Source organism: Bombus terrestris, chromosome 11, assembly GCF_910591885.1.
Source record: "Bombus terrestris chromosome 11, iyBomTerr1.2, whole genome shotgun sequence".
NCBI lineage: Eukaryota > Metazoa > Arthropoda > Insecta > Hymenoptera > Apidae > Bombus > Bombus terrestris.
The window spans coordinates 2,824,741-2,846,255 of NC_063279.1; the positions used below are offsets into that span (position 1 = coordinate 2,824,741).

General features: G+C 37.6%; 1 protein-coding gene across 2 annotated transcripts in view; it reads right to left on the minus strand.

Annotated features, from left to right (window-relative positions):
- Positions 1–21,515, minus strand: part of LOC100645566 — a 623,360-nt gene that overhangs the window by 126,699 nt on the left and 475,146 nt on the right. For both annotated transcript variants that reach the window (XM_020865233.2, XM_003398708.4), the window contains exon 2: positions 20,997–21,359. In XM_020865233.2, the coding sequence (XP_020720892.1) occupies positions 20,997–21,359 (363 nt within the window). The remainder of the gene's footprint in view (positions 1–20,996; positions 21,360–21,515) is intronic.

Consider the following 21,515-nt stretch of genomic DNA (forward strand, 5'->3'; position numbering starts at 1 on the left):
TATCAATCGCAATTATAATTCCAAGTTTACTTATATCTATTTTAAAAATATAATTTTCTCAAACGTGTTTTATCACGTATTACGCAATGGTCACTAGCCTTCGTCAGTCGATTTCAGGAAAAAGGTACGTACCTTAGAGTGTGAATGTTGTATTAAGCTCGGGTGTCGGAGGCGTCCCGGGACGTCCTCTCTAGTGTAGGACCTTTGCACCCGGGTGGTATGTGTGAGAACCGTGGAGTGAGTGTGTTGGTGTGCATGTTTTGCCATTTTTTAAATATAGCGTTAGGTAGGATAGGTAGTATACTTTCTGGTATGTCTGTTAATTATAAGTAGGTAGGGCCGGGCAGGTTGGCACAGTCTCTAGTCGGGTAGGCTCGTTTTCGTGTGACCAACCTGTTTCTGGCAATCTAATTTGAAAAATCGACGGTGAAACTGGCACGAGTAGAGCATGCACTCGTCTCTAGTTTTGCCTTTCGATTTTTCGAATTTCGCGGTCGCGGTCGCGAATGGTCTCGAAACGAACGTTTATTGCTCGAGCACGCACATGCGAGTGAGCAACGATCACTGTTGTGATCGTTGGTCAGTCCATATGCACTTCCATCAGCTTCCGCGGTTTATATTTTTATTTTATAAGTTTTTTTTTTTGTTTGCGATTTAGAAGTCTCGAGCTTAGATTTAAGTTTCAGCGGGCATTGCGCCCGAAGAAAGAAGAGGCTATATGCTGAAGAGGCCCGGCAAACTGCCACTCAAGAGGGCAACTACTAATGGCTCCCCATCCTCTGGGTCAACCAGAGCATGGGAAGTCATTATTGTTACTACTTTGTCACTATGCTCGATTTTAGTATTAGTAGTAGTAGTAGTAGTAGTAGTAGTAGTCTTTGTTTTTTTGGCCGATGTATATATCGGTCCATCGTCCCATTGGGCAAATCGCGATTTTTCTTATTAGTGTTTCGACAAGTTAATTACGGGTTGTATTAGAGTTACGAAATAATATTGCTATTTTTCATTAGTGTGGCGAGAGAATGATTACGGTTTGAATTAGAGTTGCGATAAAATGATAATCGCGTTTGTTTTAGAGTTGCGAATTACGATATCGCGATTGTCTTTTGCAATTTTTAGAATTTTTTCTGTTTTTCTGTTTAAGTTGCAATACTAGGATATTTAAAGTAGCTTTTTCAAATAGTAAATAGTAATTTTCATTAAATTCACTTTAAGAATTAGCGTTGCGACATTGTTCCATCGCGAGTTCTACTTATTTTTCCTATTAGCGTTGCGATAATGAATGCTCGCGTTTTGTTAAGTAGAGTTGCGTTCACAAACTGCCCAAACCCTCCGACTGCATTTGTCGGACACTGCTCCTGGATCACATGTACAGCCTAAAGAGCTGTACAAGTGTGATCGTTCATCCGCAACCTCCTAAATGGTTGCACTGCGATCTCTCGCTATTAGTGTTGCGTATTGCTTAAATACGAGTGCGTAGATTTATACTTATTAGCGTTGCGTATCAGATATCGGGAATTTTCAGATTTTTCTTTCTTTTTCTTTTTAATAGTAGATTAATTGATATTGCAGATATAACGAAGCACTCGTCGCGTTTGATTTTGAGAATTTTCTGCTTCATAAATATTAGTAGTAAATTAGCGTTGCGAAACAAGAATATTCAGTTCCACTCTCGACGTGTTGATCGGGTTTATATAGAGTGGAAGACGATTGAATTTTAGTAGCCCTTCTGGCTACTGCTTTGTTTCTTTTTCAGCGCCCCTTATTAATGCGCCCCTTATTACTACGTTTATTACTGAAAATACTGCTATAAGACATATTCCTTTGTCAGCGTTAACGTTACCATGACTGCTAAAATACAGAACTTTATTACGAATGTATTATATATATATATATATATATATATATATATATATTTACATGTATGAAATTGTGAGCGATTTCATGCGCAACAAAGTATTATAATGAAATATCTTAATGTTGCTATGAAGGCTTGAAATATTTTTTAAAATTTAATTCATTGCAATTGGAATTAGTGCCGGTGATTGTTCGTTCTTAGAACCATAACTTTTAGAATTTTTTCGACCGCGATATTTTCACTTCAATCTTTTAACAGTAATGTAGAATTTTATAAATATTCGAATTTCATTTGCACGAAACAAAAGTTTCGTCACAAAACAAAGACATCGTCACGTTTGTAGCAAAAATTCTGCAAAAAATGACTTATGCACATACCTTTCGGTTTATTATGTTGCAAATCACTATGTGGTTGTAGAAAATAACAGATACTGTTAAAAGTTAAAAGATAAAGCAAGTGATTGTATAATAACCGGGGTTTCTCTCATCTTAGTTATTCCAAATGAACTTTTCGATTTTTAATTCAGTTTAAATTCAATTACTTAAAATTCTTGTTTCCAACGTAACCCTAGTTTCGATTAAAAGATACACATGATTCTCTATATTTGCTAAAATTCAATCAATAGTAATTTGATCTATAATTGACCATTATTAATAGTTTATTTTTCATAAAATGTTTCATAAAATGTTCTCGTTTTAAAGATGTCTGTTTCTTCCATATACCAAATCCAGTAAATGAGTTTGTTTCAGATTTATCAATTTACAGAAAATACGTTTCAGTTACATATATGAACATTTCATAGCATATTAAATATGTATGCTAGATGCCCAAATGATTTTTCTTCGATCGTCTGATTGTTCAGGCTTCTTCCCGTTTTCCCATTTTTAAAAGAAGCATATCGCGGTCACGTTGGAGTATATAACTTTTCGATATCTTCATAAGTTTAGTACAACGAGTCGTATGTCTCTTTTGCAAAACTCTAAATTGTATATACAGTGTCAGTACTTTCATTTCCTTTCTGTGGTTCCAAGTTAGACATAAGTACCATTGATACCGAATGTTGTCAGTACGGTTGCGAATTATTGTACAATGTTTGTACCGATCGATGTAATTGTTTTCGCAGATTAATCAGTTGATTAATTTTCAGAAAACGACTACATTGATAAGTACAAACATTGCACAATAATTCGATACCAAGCTCAGAATCACGCTAATACAGTCCATTTTGGATTACGAAAAGCCACGAAGAGAATTTTGGATAATCTAAACTGGACTGCAACGTGGGACGACATTGGACACCGTGGGACATCGTGGGACATCGTGGGACACCGTTGGACATCGTGGGACACCGTGGGACACCGTGGGACACCGTGGGACACCGTTGGACACTGTTGGACACCGTTGGACAAAGTGGGACAACGTTGGACAACGTTGGACAACGTGGGACAACGTGGGACAACGTGGTACAACGTGGGACAACGTGGGACAACGTGGGACAACGTGGGACAACGTGGGACAACGTGGGATACCGGGAGACACCGTGGAATGCGTGCGTTTTAGCCTTAATTAATCGTAAGATAGATACGTATGTTACGTTACCTATGTAGACCTATGTTACCTATGTTACGTTACGTATGTAGATGTATCTATCTATCTATGTATGCAGATACCTATGTTGTTCTACGTTTGTAAAGATTCATGTAACCGCTGCGTTAGAGATATATGTTTCGCAGTTAGGCTATGAAACAACTATCTCTTTACGCAGGCCCATGATCAAGTAGAGTTAGAACTCGACATTTTTGCCAATAGGTTGAATGTTGAGACCGATACATAATGTTAAATAACTCATGGGCGGGTCTCGCGCGTAGTCACCTCCTCGTGGTGAGACCTGGTAATTGGCATCGTTTTCCAAAAATTAATCTTTACATTGTTCGATGTTACCATTATTCCCAAATCAGTTGATCATTCTTTGGAAAGCGATACCAAGCTAAGAACTACGCTAACACAGTCTGGTTTAGGTCATCAAAAGACACCAAAGAAAATTTTGGATGATCTAGACTGGGCTGACACCTCCCTGCGGCGTTAACGTGTGACACCGTGGGACACCGTGAGATGCGTGTGTTTTAGTTTTAATTAATCGTAAGATAGAGACATATGTTAAGTCCATTATGAGCCCATTTTGTACAGTGATACTTATCTGACTTGGAACGAATTATAAATATCTATTCTCCTTTCTATTATTTTTTCCTTTTTTACTCTTATCTATTATTTTATATATGGGAGCGCGTCGCGTGGCTCCATTGATTTTTTCGAAAGATCAGTATCAGAACAAAAAAACGTGTCGCAATTTTGAATGTATTCTCTGATTGATTGCTGTTTCTCTTTAGCTTCTTCCTACTTTTTAAAGAAACTTTAGTTCAGACATCTCGGAGTTCATAATTTTTCGATATTGTCAGAAGTTTAGTGTCACGAAAATAGAACGTTAAATAGTCCCTTCCCTTTCCCTTTATTATATTTAGATTATTACGTTGATCAAGTAAGCAGATATTTAGATTTTTACGTAGATGTGATTTATGGTTAGGTAGGCTACTTTGAGGTTGTAATCTAAGTAAGTAGGTAAGGCGTAGGTAGTAAATAGGTTGATATACTAGTAAGAAGTATGGCATGGTAGTAAAAGCATGGCATCTTAGTAAAAGCATGGCATCGTAGTAAAAGCATGGCACTGTACATTGCATATATTATGTAGTAGTTAATTCTATATGGCACATATTTCATCCTATTCTCTTATACTTTTTGTTTAACTCTTGATTATATTTAATTATTATAATTCTTAATCATAATCAATTAGTTTTCACTTTGACTACAATAAAAGTCGAAAATTTTGATTTACACACACATATATATATACATATAAAACAGTACCCCATACAAAATTACAATTAGATTAAGATTTAATTTAATCTTTAGATTTCAGGTTTTTAAGAATCCTAGTCAAATTTCTAGTTTTCTCGTCGGTTTTTCTTATTAAATCTCCTTTTGATGTTTGTATCGAACATTGTGTAAACGCATACCAAAAGGAATATTTATTTGACGATGAATAAATTGTATTATTTTTTTCTGCAAAAGGAGAGTGGATGGGTCACGGATAGGGTAGGGTCTTCATCCGCAACACCTCCCCGCGGTGAGATCCGAGCAATCGGTAACGTTTGATATATAATTACTAATTGTATCATTATACAGCAAGACAATTAACTGTATAACTGGTACAATTACTAATTATATGGCAAGTAATATGAGCTAATTGGCCGCGACGTTGACTAGGTGTTCGTATCAATGTATCGATCTAAACTTTCAATGAACATTGACGGTTCGAGGATCACTTTGCACTCCACTTTTTAGGCTAACCTCCTTTCGTTCGTGTAAGGAGGTTTGCTCGCGTGCAGGGATATTTTGACCGATTTTTAATTGTCAATAACAAAAAGGAAAAAAAAACAAAGCCGAAAAGGCAATTTTTTTATTTTTGATTTTCGTCTTATCTCAAGAATCAGCCTTTAAATTTCCTGACACCTGTAGCTCAACCCTCTGTATATCATTAAATCATCGATTTCAAATATAATAAATATATTTGATACGAAGTTTCAAAGATTTCAATCGAGAAATTTTTATCGCTCTTCTGCACGATATTGGAAATATTGGAAATATTGGAAAGAGAGTGCGTCGAGTTTATATTCATACAGCTCTATGCGACTATTTTTGCGAGTAGTATATATTCCAAAATATTCGAATACGTTCTTTAATCGTGGGAATAACAAAAAGAAAATAATATCGAGAAAGTGGCAAGCGGTAGACAAGCCGAGGCAGAGGTAACAAAACTGAAGGCGTACGCAAATGTAACTGCCAATACTTTTTACGCCAGTACACTTGGAGGAAACTCCGCGACATGTACGTTCCATTAGCTCTAAATCGAATCCTTCGTCCACACCTGTTCGTTTTTTCCACATCTCGCGTTCCACGGTCAATTCTAATTTAAGGCGGACATTGTTTCAAGGAATTTCGTGAGTCTATTTGCGACGAGAATTCGACTGGCCTCGAGGCGTGTCACCGCTACACAGAACAAGCGTCTGTCTACGAAAGAAATCAACGAAGACGAAGAAAAGTTAAATTCGCTCTTCTCTCGTTTGCCGTATAATGTGATTCAGGAAATGGACGAACGACAGAACGATAACTTCGATAACACAATCGGTTTTAGGAGAATACAAGAAGTCCTTTGTCCGAAATATCCGGATTCCTTTAAAACCTGGCCAACTTGCGCTTAACGAAACTTTTCGGTAAAAGCAACGGTATTTGCGTGAATATAGAGGGCTAGTCACTTTGGATACTTCCTCTGTGCATCTGCATTGTAGATTGTCTGAAACAATTTCAGTTTCACGAAGTATCACTACAAAGTGATTTTAACCCTCGACAGATACTACAGAGTTCGAGTGACCCACATTGCTTCAAAGTGCACCACCTACGTAATTGACTATAACGATTGTCCACCTGCAGTTTCCTATGTCTTGTACTCGATCTGTAGCAAATTTTGGTCAAACTTCGAGAAAGGAGAATTCCTAGAAGATTGCAACTATCGACTATCGACGTCGATATGATGCTTCCTATAATTTGGATTAATTGGCTTCACCGACGTATCGACTGTAGCGGCACATGATTACAGGACAATTCAAATCATGTTGTCGTTTTGCCTCGGAATATCAAGATCTTTAGGATACACGTAATGTAAGAACAAATAATCTCCGGGCAAAACAACGTGCTGCGTGCAATCGTCGAACAAAGACAAATTTGATTTTTCCGACTTTCCCCCGACCAGCATAAATAAACGGATGCAACCGAAAATGCAACCGTATCTATCAGCATCTACGAGTTATCTGCGAACGACTATACCCTGTCTAGCGAATATGTTTGTACGAGCGTCTCACGACATTACTTATTTATTTAATTATTTAATTATTTCAAACATATTTGACGAGTTGCAACAGCAAGTTCTCGTTACCTATTTACCAATCCTCTACAAATGCTCTACACGACCGATTCATTCCACCACTAATTTCATCGTTTGTCATATTTCATCTTGCCAAGATCGGAAGAAATTATTAGAATCGTATGAAGGAATAATAATAATATGAGCAGTCGCTGTACGAGTCTCTTGGAGACCAAACCGATCAGCTTTACGGTTTACACAATTTTCCACTTTTCTTTATGGAAGTACGTACGATGGAGATGTCGAGTACTTATCGGCATATTAAGAACAACGTTAAAACCTCTGTATCGCATGGAAGGCAAGCACAGGGTCCACCATCTGATCCTTCGATCAGGATGAAAACGATGCCACCCACGTCGGTTATATGGCACCTATTTCAACGATGTACCGGATGACTGGAGTAGTCGGAATATCGAGTCAGGCGATCGATTCTTTCAGACATCGTTAGAAGACGATGTAATTGCAACGAAATGATTTGGGACGACTCGACGGCTGTGCAGGAATCGAACATTCAATTTCGCGCGAGCTATTAACGGCTGGCAAAGCCAGAGGAATTTACGATCGTCCATCGAATCGAGACACGGCATACAAGATCTGCAGGTGGATATTTCGAGGCGGCCACACGTACTGCAATGAAAATAAAAAGGTAATAGTAATGGATACACCGTGTGCTGCTTCAGGTGGAAGACGACGTTGCATTATCGCGATAATGCTACACGTTTCTCAAGCCTCTCTCGTTCTCTCTCTCTCTCTCTCTCTCTCTTTCTCTCTTCCTTATTTCTGCAGTTCTGTTTTCTCGTTCCACCTTTAGCTCCGTTTCATTGCGACGGTTGGCAACTTTTATTTTTCGTGAACGAGTAGCCGGCGCGATGCGCGGCTAAGAAAGTAAATGCAGCTGGGGGAAAATAAATTGCGCACGTGTCATCGTGACAGAAAAGTTCAAATTATATAGCCTCCGTGGCGCTGTTATGCTCGTGTCATCGACAAAGAAAGCCCAGACGTTGAGCCGCCGCATCGATCTAGGTAGCAGCTCAAAAGTGAATTCTGCCATGGACCAGGATAGTCCTGTTCGATCTCGTTGTATTTTTATCTCTTCCCTTTTTCCTTCTTTTCTCTTTCTCTTCTCGTCCCTTTTCTCTCTCTCTCTCTCTCTCTCTCTTTCTCTCTACCGTTGCTTCGAAGATTGAAAGAAGGTTTTAAGTTGAATTTCCTGGTTGTGGGATGGGGTACACTTGTGCGGATAAGTGGTCCTTTTATTTTCTCTTTTTTAGTTTGGTATTTACCTTCGAGAAGCCATACCGACGTTCCATGTACGAGAAATATAGATATATTTTGATACTCTGAATCGTATCGGATATTGGAGATATAATAAAGAATAAGAGCTTGTTAACAGAAAAACTTGTCGTTTAGCGAGCGATCGAATGAATAGTAAAAGAGATCTTCTAAAATCTGCAGATTAAGGATAAAATTTCGTCGCTCTGGCATTAACGAAATAAAGAATAAAGCGGAAAATGATAATTTATTGAAAGAATCTCTTTATCAGCCAATAATTTGCGTCTAACTTTTTAGTATAAAGGAAACTGTTCCGTAGCTTTGTAGAATCCGATAGCGTATCCAATAATATTGCTTTGAGTATCTGCAGCGGTATATAGGGTGTCTTAAAATCGAACATTTTATATACATTCGAGCGGAAAATTATCCTGTAACTTGTGGAAGCAAATTCAAGATGTAGCATACGATTTCTTTTATCTAAGGCCTTGTTCTAAAGGAAAGCAAGTTGAAATAGAATAAATCGTTGATGGTTAAACCTATTCCGGATTAGGGTTTAGTTATTTACGTACTTTTAAGTTCATATACTCCGTGTATTTTAAGCTCAACTTTTCTTAAAACAAAGTTTGAAACGAACAAATTTTATTCTATTTGCCAAACTTCCTTCTTTTTCATATAGAATAACATTTCGCTCAAGTTAGAAGAATACCAGTTCTGGAACATTCTGTATAGTAATTTCAACGAATATATTGGGGTGACATAAGTGGTCGTCAAACGTAGCCACGGTCGCGGGATGAACGATATGTCTAACAGAGGAAGTACGGACGCTGAGGGACACGCTGTATTAACAATCAGGCCCCGATCAGGAACAATGTTGGTTTTACGCGGGGCTGCCTAGTAACGGCGCTTGGGAATTTGTTGATATTCCCGATCAATATGTAATTGACAAATGTGACCGTATGTGTCTTTTATTTTGCAATCACTTTGGAGAGTTTACTGTTATCGTCTTGGCTATCAGTCTGAAAGTAACCCACCGTCTGAGTTAACGTGACTGCGTGCTACCAAATATATTCTAACGTACAAAGAGTTTTCCCGTTGATCGTGGATTCGTTATTGAACCCAAGAACATTGTCAAAAGCATCCGTTATATTTATTGTTTGTTAAATTAATTAACCGTTAAACTAATTATTCGCTAAACTATATAAAGATATATTTATTTGTGTAAATACAATCTTCGTTGAACATCACGATGGCAAATTCTAATGAAGAATTATCGCGCGCCCGAAATCCTAACGAAAAGCCGACAATTAAATCTACGACGACAGAATCATTGAATATTTAACATAGCTTTGAAAAACTATTTGTTCGTGATCGTAGTTAGATTTTATTTAAATTAGAATGTCGACCAGCTTGAACGGACTAATTCACAATATGCTCTCGTTAAATACTTGATTTAAATTTTCGTCCGGTCTTGACATTTTTCGTTGGCTGATAAATCAAAATGCGCGAGGACCTGTATGATTACAATCTTCTTGGTTGCATTCGTGTCAGTTATAAAATTTAATTAATTCGAATATGTAAGGCTTACAGCGGATTCCGTTTATTTGCAACGGATAATTAATCGTAGTTAACAAGCTTCCCTTGCTGCTGTTTATATAACATTTCATAATATCTATAACGTTAGTAAATGAAATACTAAATCGATACGTTTATTGAAATTGTGGTAATCAATGGGTTTATCAAGTTGTAGATATCGCTTGCAATTCGTTAAATAAAATTAATGTGTCGCGATAATTGTTTCAACGACTACTGAAGTTTAATGGTATCGTAATAAAGCAAAAAAAAAAAAAAAAAAAGAAACTGCAAAGGAGTTCTATTCTAAAAGGATACGAAAGAATGTTGAAAAATAAAAATTCGGAATATGAGTAATAAGGTAAAAGAATATGTATCGATGCAAGAATGAAAAACATTTGCGAAGCTCTGAATACAAAATTAATCTCAAAACGAACGTGATAATTAATTAATTAGGAGAATCTACGACCCTTGTAAATATTTATGGAACGTGATATATCCATAATGTTTGCGTGTAAGTAAGTAGTGGCAGATAGTTTTGCGAATTATATGGAAGTTCATGCGGAAAGTGAAGTCTTTCCTCAGAAACCTGCAAAATTAGGGAAGTACTTGCGAATATACCGATACGGTTTTAGTGATTTTGTATTGGGTTGGCAACTAAGTGATTGCGGATTTTGTCACTAGATGGTAATAGAAAAATCCGCAATCATTTCGTTGCCAGCCCAATAGAAATACAAAAGCAAATTTCTCTGTAAACTCCCATTTTTGTCTCAATTTTCTCTAAAAAAAAAAAAGAAGAAAATGAAGCTTGGGAAGAGATACTACACGAACCTTTCATTTCGCTATATATTTGTGATAAACGAAACAGAGAAAATAGAAGATCAGTTCAAACGAAAAGACGATAAATAGAATTTTTCGTAGGATGCGACTTTTTGATTTCTTTTTAAGAACGAAGTTTCGTTAATCGAGACAGGAAAGTCCATGGAAAGCAACATTGTTGTTAGTTCGTGGTTAGCTTGAAAAACACGGAGAACGAGAGTTTAATCAGATCGGACGATGGAACTGTCTAAAGAGAGATATTATGAGTCGTCTGAGAGCTTTAGAGTCTCGATGTTGGAAAATGAACGAGGCCGCTTGCGTTTAACGCGATATTAAATTATCGAGTATAAACGCTACGTTTAGCGATCCACCTGTTTTCTACCGTAATTGTGATCTTTACCGACACGTGCGAAAACAAAGCAGCTGAAAATGAATTCATTGGATGAAGGAAATATCCGGCGTAAGTGCCGCAAGCAGATTATAATTATGCAGATACATTCTTCCCAGATATCGTCTTCTTCATCCTCAATTTATTCCACAGAGGATCCGTTCGCAAACATTGATGATATTGCCTACGACCAATAAAAAAGGATCACGGTTAAACGTTTTGTTTAGTCGTTCGTTTATTCGGGAGAAAAATTGTTGGAAACGCCGCCCTTGTTGTTCAATGCAAATCTACTCCTATTGTAGCGTTACTCTATATCAATTTATCGAGAGACACGAATTCAATCCTGAATCAAGTGTCCTACGTGTACTAGATGCAGTATCGAAACTGACTATTTTCTCGGAAACAAAGGGTTGTGAAAAATTCACCCTTTCGTCTAGAACAGATTTGGATTATTGAACGAGTTAATCAATTATATACGGCGTCTATTGTTTTCCACGATTTCATTCTACTGTACCCTGTAAGCTTCTCCATTCATTAAAAATCAAACTTTCGTCCAACTTTAACGTAGAAGGTAATTCAGACTCTACGATTGATTTGTCGAATTAGAACAAGACGAAACGCCACTGTATCCCATCCGTAGATTCTATTAAATGTTTAGATACATAAAAGTGATTAACACTAGAACTAGCACGCCAGTTAAATTGACTGATTTTACAATTTTAATTTAAAATTCCTACTTCATGTTATATTTTTCCCTTACAATGATGTAACGACTTTGGCAACGATAACTGAGAGAATAATATAACGAATTTTATTTTGTTCTTTATGTATTAAAACTGAAAATAATTTCGTATCAAGACTACTTATAAAAATACCAGTCAAAATGTAAAAGGGTTCTGTAATATGTTTATCGAACCCTAATTAACCAATTTCTTTGTTTTGTACAACTCCCCACGCGTTTTTTTAAATTTTTATTGCGTATCGTTCGATACGATGATATCAGTTATCAGAAAAATTCCGAATCGATCGCTAGATCGCTAGGTGCTAACGCTAGAAGTACCACAGTAATTAAAATGACTGGTTCTACAATTTTATAAATGTGTCAACCCTCGTTTAGGTCAATCGTGGTCCCAGATGGATTAATAATACCAAAAATGTACTAAATTAATCGGTAGTTCTAGTGTTAAGGTTTGGCAAAGAAAAATACGTTAGTGAAATTTATATAGAAAAATGGTTGTTGAGTTTCATAGCCACATGTATCACGGTCAGAGCCAACCGCTATTTTTGAGAAATAAATTTTTAGCACTACGATCACCAGCATGTTAGCACTCAAACGTTAATTTTACGGATTTGCAGTAGCATGTATTTTTGATTTTAACATTTTTCCGTAGCTCAATAACCGAAACCCTGCTATAAGCCTCAGAATTTCCAATCGGTCATGCAACGACGATCCTGATGGTTCCTACAACATAACTCGCACGTTCTCCAACATTTCTGTAGGGGTGCGCGTTCCACTACTTCTACGAACACTCCACACAGCACTGGGGCTTGATCTACTTCCTTGCAAGGGCGCAACGTGCAATGAAGGGGAGGATACGAGGTACAAAGAACGAGGAAAGAGGCAATTCTTGGTCAGAATCGTCAGAATCTACTGTCACGTCGGAATAAGCAAAATCAGTTAGAATCACAATGTTAAAACGAGCATATACATATATGATGGAACACACGAATACACTGCAGTTTGTGCATAAATATAGTCAAAATTCATAACCAAATCGGTTCAACGATCAATCTCCTCCGATCATACAACACGAGAACGCGAATGTGATCGGTTACAGCTGTTGATCGGACGCGCACCCATTCGCTCGATTCTATAGCGATGGTTCTGATTGAATTTTTGTGGCTCGACAAACGTGTCTACGCTTGCTGCATTTAGATAGTTTTAGAAAAATGGGAAAAGACTATCCTTTGGTAGGATGAAAAATGGAAATGAATTTTTCATCATCGCTTTGTAGTTTCTCATGGGACGTTAACGCGTCTAAACTGTCCTTCGTCACCGATTTGATTGTAAGCACCTTAGAAAAGGGGATGAAATGTGTAGAAATAGTAGGATGTTGGTTCATGAGGAAGAAACGACGGTATAAGGAGAAGCTTTGGCCAAGTAGAAGAGGGATTATAAGAAAGGAAGATACAGGGCGAAAGATTAATTTCACGGGATCAGGTATCTCAGCTGGCGAGACTCAGATGGTTCAAGTTCATCTTGGAGGGTAGAAGTTTTCATGGCTGGGCAGCGTTTTCTTTAGTAAAAGCGTGTGGATTAACTTTCATGTAGAAATGGAAGTTCGTAGAGAGAAAAGAAACAGAAAATTGCTGGCGACTTGTACCATCCTAACGAAATAACTTGAAACATTTTAAATCGAGCCTCCGCCCTGCAAACGTTGGTGGTTGGGCTGAAAGCATTAAAATGCTTGAAAGTTCCAACTCGAAAGTTAAACGTACGCTTTCTACCACTTGTATGTACACGATGCGAAGGAGGCAACCGTGTAACAGATCGGAATGAAACTTTGAGCTGTTTGTCGAGTCTCGGTCGGCCAGCTATTCCCGTTTCATACGAAATAACGACGACTCAATGAATTTATTAACTTGCTGTTTGCTTCGAAATTTAAATCCGCGTGCTTGTAGTGCGTATCTTGTTGTTGCGAATTATCGAATAAAGAGCAACCGGTCGGGTCAAACCGATCGGTCAATATCGCCTACCTCGAATGACTTAACGCTCAAGGTGGAGGAGGTTTAATAGATCGAGTAATCTGGTAGATCTAGCTGTTTCGATCTCGAAGAAGCGCGTCAACGGGAGTCGTAAATTCCCGTTACGATTCGAATAATCGACGCCACGAATAGATCGGTCCCCTATTTCGATTAGGATAATAGGAGTGGTTGAATGAGTATAACGCTGATTTTAACAAGTTATAATATATATATTTCCAACAATTCAATAACTTCAATATTTGATACAATTGTGAGTATGTTGACTGTCAAATTACGGCCTGAGACTCTTTTCGTGTTGGCGACTGTTTTGACTGTTGTCGAGATTTGACTCTGACTTGGCGACTGTCATGATTTCACTTCTGTCGATCGACTGTCTTCGACTTGGCGGCTGTGATGACTGACTTTTACTGACTCTTCGCTCTCTATCATTACGGAGGAAAGCTCGTCGTGAGTGGGTTTTAGGTACGAAGAACTCACTCTTTTCCTTAGGAAAGTGAGGATACGATTCGCGATGCCCATTCGTTATGACCAACGTTAATGAATGAGAATAGGTGTGGAGGAAGCCTCCTACCAACGTGGCTCGTGTGTGACATTCTTCACGAGAAAACTCGCTTTTCCGCAATTTGTAAGAGCGCGCAATAAACCTAAGGACTGTTCTAAGGACCATTCATAAAACAAAACACTTACGGGATTACCGATTCCTTCAAGTGAAAAGCACTACGTTAAAAAGATTAACTTCAAAGTGTTTACGTTTTATGGTGGGCTCTTAGGTTTATCGAGGGTCTGAATAATGATACGTGGACTGTTGGCGGCCAGAGATGGTGTGCGAATTGTCTCGCGCGACGTAACACTAGTAGATCTAGTAATCTAATAGATCAAGTAGTTAGAGTAATCTAGTACTGTTCTATAAAATTTGCACTTGTTGTATAAAAGTAAAGTGCGATGTTATGAACACGGCGGTGGTAAGATCTTGTGGGAAGTGAAATATTTCACCCGATACGATGAACTGATGAACTGTCTCATGATGAACTATCTCATGATGAACTGTCTCATGATGAACTGTCTTAGTATGTTGTTGATTTTCTCCCCTAGCCATTGAGTCTCGTCCATCCGTCGTGGCCTTTCCGACCTGGGGTTTCCCTGACCTTTCAGTCCTTAGGTTTACAACTCGGGGAGGACAAGTAATTCGGAATTTCTCAAAGAAGGGAATGGGCCTGTCCGTGCTATAAACGGACGGCTACTCAAAATTCCGAACGCTTGTTATTTACACGATTTACGCGTATGAATATACACGGGTTCTTTACTCTTTGGATATATCTTTTTCAATATTACACGCGTACGATACATCTTTGGAGATTTCAATTTCCGATAAACGTATAAAGTGTCAACGATTTATTTGTAAGAGACGAATCTATTGTCAATGTCTTCTGTAAGTTAATTTATATAATACATAATAAGTAAGTATTATAATAATAGTACTGGTCAGTGTTTAACTGTTGCCGGTTAGCATTTCAAATCGTCGAAAAGATTGCGGAAAGTTTTTCATCGTGAACCGGCGGTTTATCATGAAAATAATTTGTCCGTAAGCTACGCTGCTTCAGCTTCGCCTGGTAAATATTTGCAAGCACTTGGAGAGGGTAGCAGTTTGATCTGTTGCGTGTTGCTCGCGCGTCAGACGATGCGTAGTTTCTTTTCCACGGGTCGATAATTAGTCATCGACTTTATTGCCGAAGAATAGCCGAACGTCACTCCACGAACATATCTATCCTCTTTGTTTCGTGTATACGGTGTGCTGAATTACGAGAATCCTCTTGCACGTTTGGATGATTCGTTGAAATTGGAATTGGCAATAACATGGTGTTAGGGAATGCAGAATGACGTTATAGGATGAACGGGACACGAGGAAAATTTTAATTGGAAAAAATAGCAACTTTTAGGTAGCGTTGTAGGTAATTGTCAAAAAGAAAATTGCGACGAAGGTGTTTTGGAATGAATTTTTGGAAACGAATGGGACGAAGGAATTTGTAGCAAAAGTGTGTTAACGATTTATTTAAATAGAAAAGAAAAAATGTTCGAATTTAAAGAGATATTTGTACAGACTTTTATTTTTAGGACCAACTTACGCGATAAAGATGATGCTACAAATCTCATATCGTTTTTAGATTTCATATTACGCAATATAGTTGAAATGTAATTTAATTAAAACCGAGTGGTTGTATCAAAAGAGTAGAAAGTGAAGCTAAGAAACTTAAAACAAACAAGTTAATTACGTGTTTCACGAATAGAATCGTTGGAGCATAAAATTTCGTATTAAAATGCTTTGATAAGTTAAAGCTACTTCACTGAGAATTTGATGAGCAAGAAGTATAACGTTGAAAACGATGCTAAAACGATTTTGAAGATATTAACAATATTAATTTTCATTAATTAGAATTGGATGCACCAGGAGCGAAGTTGATTTCGTTCTGGTATTTTGTAATTACATATCCTTTGCAAATTTCATAATTAATTTATGCCCGTTAGATAATGTTTTTGGTAAAATTAATTGTTATTGTTCATAGGAAAGTTATTATTGTGTGCATATTACGTTTTACCAATTTAATTACCTCACGAGGGAATATATAACTGTTTTTCAAGGGTAATTTGCTTATTTAATTAAAGTCTCATTTACATTTGCCTGATATCGAAACTAAACGATTTCCACCTGTAAAGATATCGTAGGTGTCGCGTAGATTCGTTAATTTTCCGAATATGTGACAATTCAACGTATCATTTTTATCGACATGGATGGATAACGTATTGCAAATTCATCTGGTATAATTATAAATTCAAACAACCTTTTTATTAATAGCCTTCCCCTATTTATATTGTTATCAAATGTATCATTTTGCGTAACATCTTACTCCAATCATCGTATTTCAATTTCGGATATAAATAAATTTACTAAATTTCAAAAAAAGAAAAAAGGAAAGGAAATAGCAAACACACATATTTCATTGGAAGGAGATTTTATTGAAAACAGGCGCGGCAATCAACGTATTAAGAATTATAATAATTCGTGTGAATTGTGAAATTTCTCCTCGACGCAAGTATCGTCACACCCGTTGCATTTTTGCCATTTTTAATCGTCCATTTTTAATTACATCGCGCGTGACGCGTGTACTATCTGATTATGATTGAAACCGTTTCGATGCTAATTACGCGCCTAATAAATTATTGTCGCGTAGGTAAAAATTCACGGGCTCGGTGAAGAACGAACGTCGGTCTCTGGTTTCGTTTCGATCGAGCCGGGCGGCGCCTTTTGTTCCGTGTCGCGTTGCAATTTCAAGAATTATTTCACGCGACATCACTCTAGCTCGCGGGACGTCACGTCAAACTACGCGGGGCGTGTAAAAATGCTACATGACTTGACAAATATTGCGTACTTATCATGCGTCACGAAGCAACACGCGATATCTTAACACGTTCGTTTACAGTCGGTGACAAAAATAAGTGGACAGATAATGGAAGTGGGTATCGATGAACTATAATCGAACTAGTATCGTACGGTGTCACATACTTCAATTTTATTTCTTACACGTTCTTGTAGTTTTATTTAGTAAATAATTGAAATACTAAACGAGGCTGGAGAAGGACTAACGGAACTAAGCACTATAACAGGGAAGAGAAGAGAAGACTGGGAGGGACGACAATAAGGAAGCACAGCAAGGAGGCAAAAGCCCAAAAGTTGCCATAGTTTTAGAGACAGAATAATTAAGGGAGTGTAATATAATAGAGTGGATAAGAGAGGAGGTAGATATATATAAGAAGCGAGATAGTTAAACGAGATGTAAAACCAAAAGTTCGTCGAAAACCGAAAGGCAGGGGCTAAGCAATAATAAATAAAAAATGAAATAATAAATAATTGAAATTAATATTTACATGTTTGCGTAATACCTATACCTATACCTATTTCCATTATCTGTCCACGTATTTTTGTCTCCTACTGTATATATATATTGTATATATCTTTTCACGGCGAGTGTACAATTAGAGTCTCAAAGTCAATGTCGCGAGAGCAATAACGTCGTGGTTCGCGTTTCTGTATTCCCATTTTTACATTTCTTTCGTTTCGCTTCCCTTTATATTCTGGTTTTATTTAATGCGCGCGAAAACAGAATTCCAATAGCGCCAATAGGATTAAAAAAAAAAAAAAAAAGAAAAAAACGGGAGAAAAAAGAAAGAGAAAAAATCTTGCGACATCGATAGCCGACACTAAGCCGTTACTGAAAAATTGCGCGCTCCGAAAATTGGATTATACTTTCAGGATTATTTTGGTCGCCCCTGGCCAGGCTTTGGCTGTATTTTTAATCACTCTATTAAATCATAGTAGTATCTAAAACGTAGTAGCTCCAAGAATGTCATTAAACGAATAGCGGAATTAATAGACTAAGGTTTCATCAGCTTTAATAATATGTGACGGCACTCGACCACGGAAATGTCCAACGGCTTCGCGACACAAAGCGTTATACCTTCAAAGCGTAAGGCAGACATGCCTAATGTACCATCGATATCCCTATGGTTCTATCGCCGAATATTCGGAAGAATGCATACGCGGCAACTGTCGCGGACATCTAATAAACGCGTGCGTAGTGGGAATATCGAGGGGTAACAAAGAAAAGAATCCGTTTGGTTTCGAACAGATTCATTCTACCCCGAGCTGCGAAAGGTTTAGCGTCATAGCGAAGCAAATGTCACGACAGGCACAATTCAAGTACGATGAATTGATGATGGAGATAAAGATGTGGGGTACTCGGCGACAATGTATATCGCAGAAGTGCCTAATGAACCATCGATATCCCAAGGGTCCTTGCGCCGAATATTCCAGAAGAAGGTGTGCGTGGCAACGGTCGTAGACGCCTAACAAACGCACGGATAGTGGGGATATTGAGGGGTGATAAAGAAAAAAGAAACAGATCCGATCGAAAGTCAAATTGTAAGAGCTTCGGTTTTGGAAAGTCACGGCTGGAGTTCAGAAGCAGTAAGTAAACCAGTAGCGTAAACCAAGTGTTGAAAAATAAATTCTCTTTTTATTTTTTTATATTTCATTTTTCTTTTCATCTGAGATTTCCTTTTTTTATTTTACGCGATACAAACATAATTCAAGATACGTGATTCAAGGTTATTAACTCTTGATAGTTAATCGGTAACCGTTAATTGTTGTTGATAGTTAATCGTAAATTGTTGACTGTTGATTGTTAACTGTTAATAGTTTAATAAATATATAGTTTTGTTGAACATGAAGAGTATTTATCGCGGACACCTGCACCAACCACCTCAAATACACGAACGAAATTAATTGTCGAATGATTTCAAATATCTTCTGAAAAGCGATATTTGTTATGCGCTGGCAAAATATTATAGATGTATTATCTTTTATATGTTATTAGTTACTAAATTATTACGCGAAAAGTTTCTAATCCATTTTTTTAACGGCTGATATTCTCTCGAATTACCTCATGTCCGTTATGAGACATCGTCTTTCCTCATCTCCGGAAACTTTTTAACAGACTGTCGTCCTATCGTGTCTTACGTCGCACCATTTTTCGAGCGATACTTTTTGATAGCTGATATCGACTGGACAATATCGTCGGCGAAAGGGATATCGGAATCTGTGTCATCGATTCTTCTCTGTCGCCATTGCGTCCTAAATTATGCCGAAAATTATCCTCTTCTTGGAACGACAACAGGCAAAAGGGAAATTACATAGTTCTTTGCTGATAATATTCTTCTCGCCGAAGAAACCTGACCGATCAGCTCGATTCCTCTTTGAAGCATTTTAAACGGTTCCTCAAGGAACGATCGATCCTTCCGGGAGAATGATGGTGGAGGATGAGGAGCGAAACTACCGTCTGACTCAACACTATCCCGATTTCATATTCGATACAAAAAAGAAAGAAGAAAAAAGAAATATCGATAATCCGTGGATTATATTAATAATCTCGGCTGAAATCTGACATTTCTATCTGCATTGTTGACGTCGATATTATCATCTAGAATTGAATATTTGACGGTGCGGTTGAGTGTGCCGATTACACCCGAAGAAGAGGATTTAAACCTAGTTTAATCTTTGCGAAATCAAGCCAATATCCTTTGCAATTGCTCGCAAAAGTATTTCTACATTCGTAGAAATCTCCTATAAATATATCGCGCGTGTTACAGGAAATATTTCGAAATCTTGTTCGCGCTATAACCAGATACCAACGTGCTCGGATACTAAGATAATACCAATTTGGTAGAATTTGTACAATCAATTCTCATTGAGAATTATAAGCAAATTATTTTGGCGCGGTACTGTAACTTGGATTATAAGAGTGTATAGTACGTTTAATTTTAGTTGAATCTAATGCTGAAATCTAAAAGGCATTGTCTTTTTAGTCTGCGGATCTGATCCGTCGTGTCAAATAATTGAATAATTAGTGGGTTTTGGTAGTTGTTAATTCTTATGTTGTATCTATTGCTGAATTTTTTTTTACTTGGTAGACCATTTACAATCAATTCTCATTGAGAATTATAAGTAAATTATTTTGGCATGATACTGTAACTTTGATTATAAGTGTTTATAGTATGTTTGATTCTAGTTGAATCTAATGCTTAAATCTAAAAAGCATTGTCTTTTTAGTCTGCGGATCTGACCCGTCGTGTCAAGTAATTGAGTAATTAGTGGGTTTTGGTGGTTGTTAATTCTTATGTTGTATCTATTGCTGAATTTTTTTTTATTTGGTAGACTGCAATCAATTCTCATTGAGAATTATAAGTAAATTATTTTGGCGTGGTACTGTAACTTTGATTATAATTGTTTATAGTATGTTTGATTCTAGTTGAATCTAATGCTAAAATCTAAAAAGCATTGTCTTTTTAGTCTGCGGATCTGATCCGTCGTGTCAAGTAATTGAGTAACTAATGGGTTTTAACTCTTATATAATATTATATCTGTTACTGAATAAATACCAAAAATAGAGCGATTGTCGTAACATTGGCGCTAAGCAACGTCTGTTAGGAGTGAGAAATCGAGGTCGTGATATTCATCGTTGACGCGACACGCGTTTGCAATCGAATAGAGGAATAAAGAAGTAAACTACGATGAATGGTAGGTTAAAAAAGAGAAGATAAAAAGAGAGAGAGGAAAAAGAAGAAAATCGCGAAACCATACCGGTAGAAGGATAATTGGCCTGGCATTCTATCCAGCATAAATCGACATAAAGGATCGTAAATCAATGGCGGTTGGCCGTAAATAGCGGGATACTTACAATACACAACCATGGAGCCGCTTGCAGACTGCTCGTCCGCGTAAGTGAATATGACGCACGTGTACTCGCCGGTAAGATCGATACCGGGCTTATTCAATTTCATGGCTCGGTACTTGGTGTACGGATCGTCGCTGGCTTTGTACTGCAGGTCGATGTACTTCCGCGCGGTATCTCCAGCCAAAGGTTCCCTGCCGTATATCCATTGGTAAGCCACTTCGTTGGTGTTGAAGAACCATTTCACGACTAATCCCTTGCTCGGCGTGTTCTCGAGATCGTAGTCACAGTCTAGGATCACGTAATCGGTGTCGTCGGCCTTCACCGTCGCCGGTACGTTCACGCTTTTTATCACGAGTTGCCAGCATTCTGAAAAATCGTAAAAAGATCATCGTTAAGAAAAAAAATTCTGCCAAGAGAGATGGTCGGAAGGACGAAGGAAGGCTCGGGGATTCTTTCCTTATGCTATTTCCTCGTTTTCTCAAGCCGTGCAACATAGTGGGATCGCGAACAAGGACCGATTCA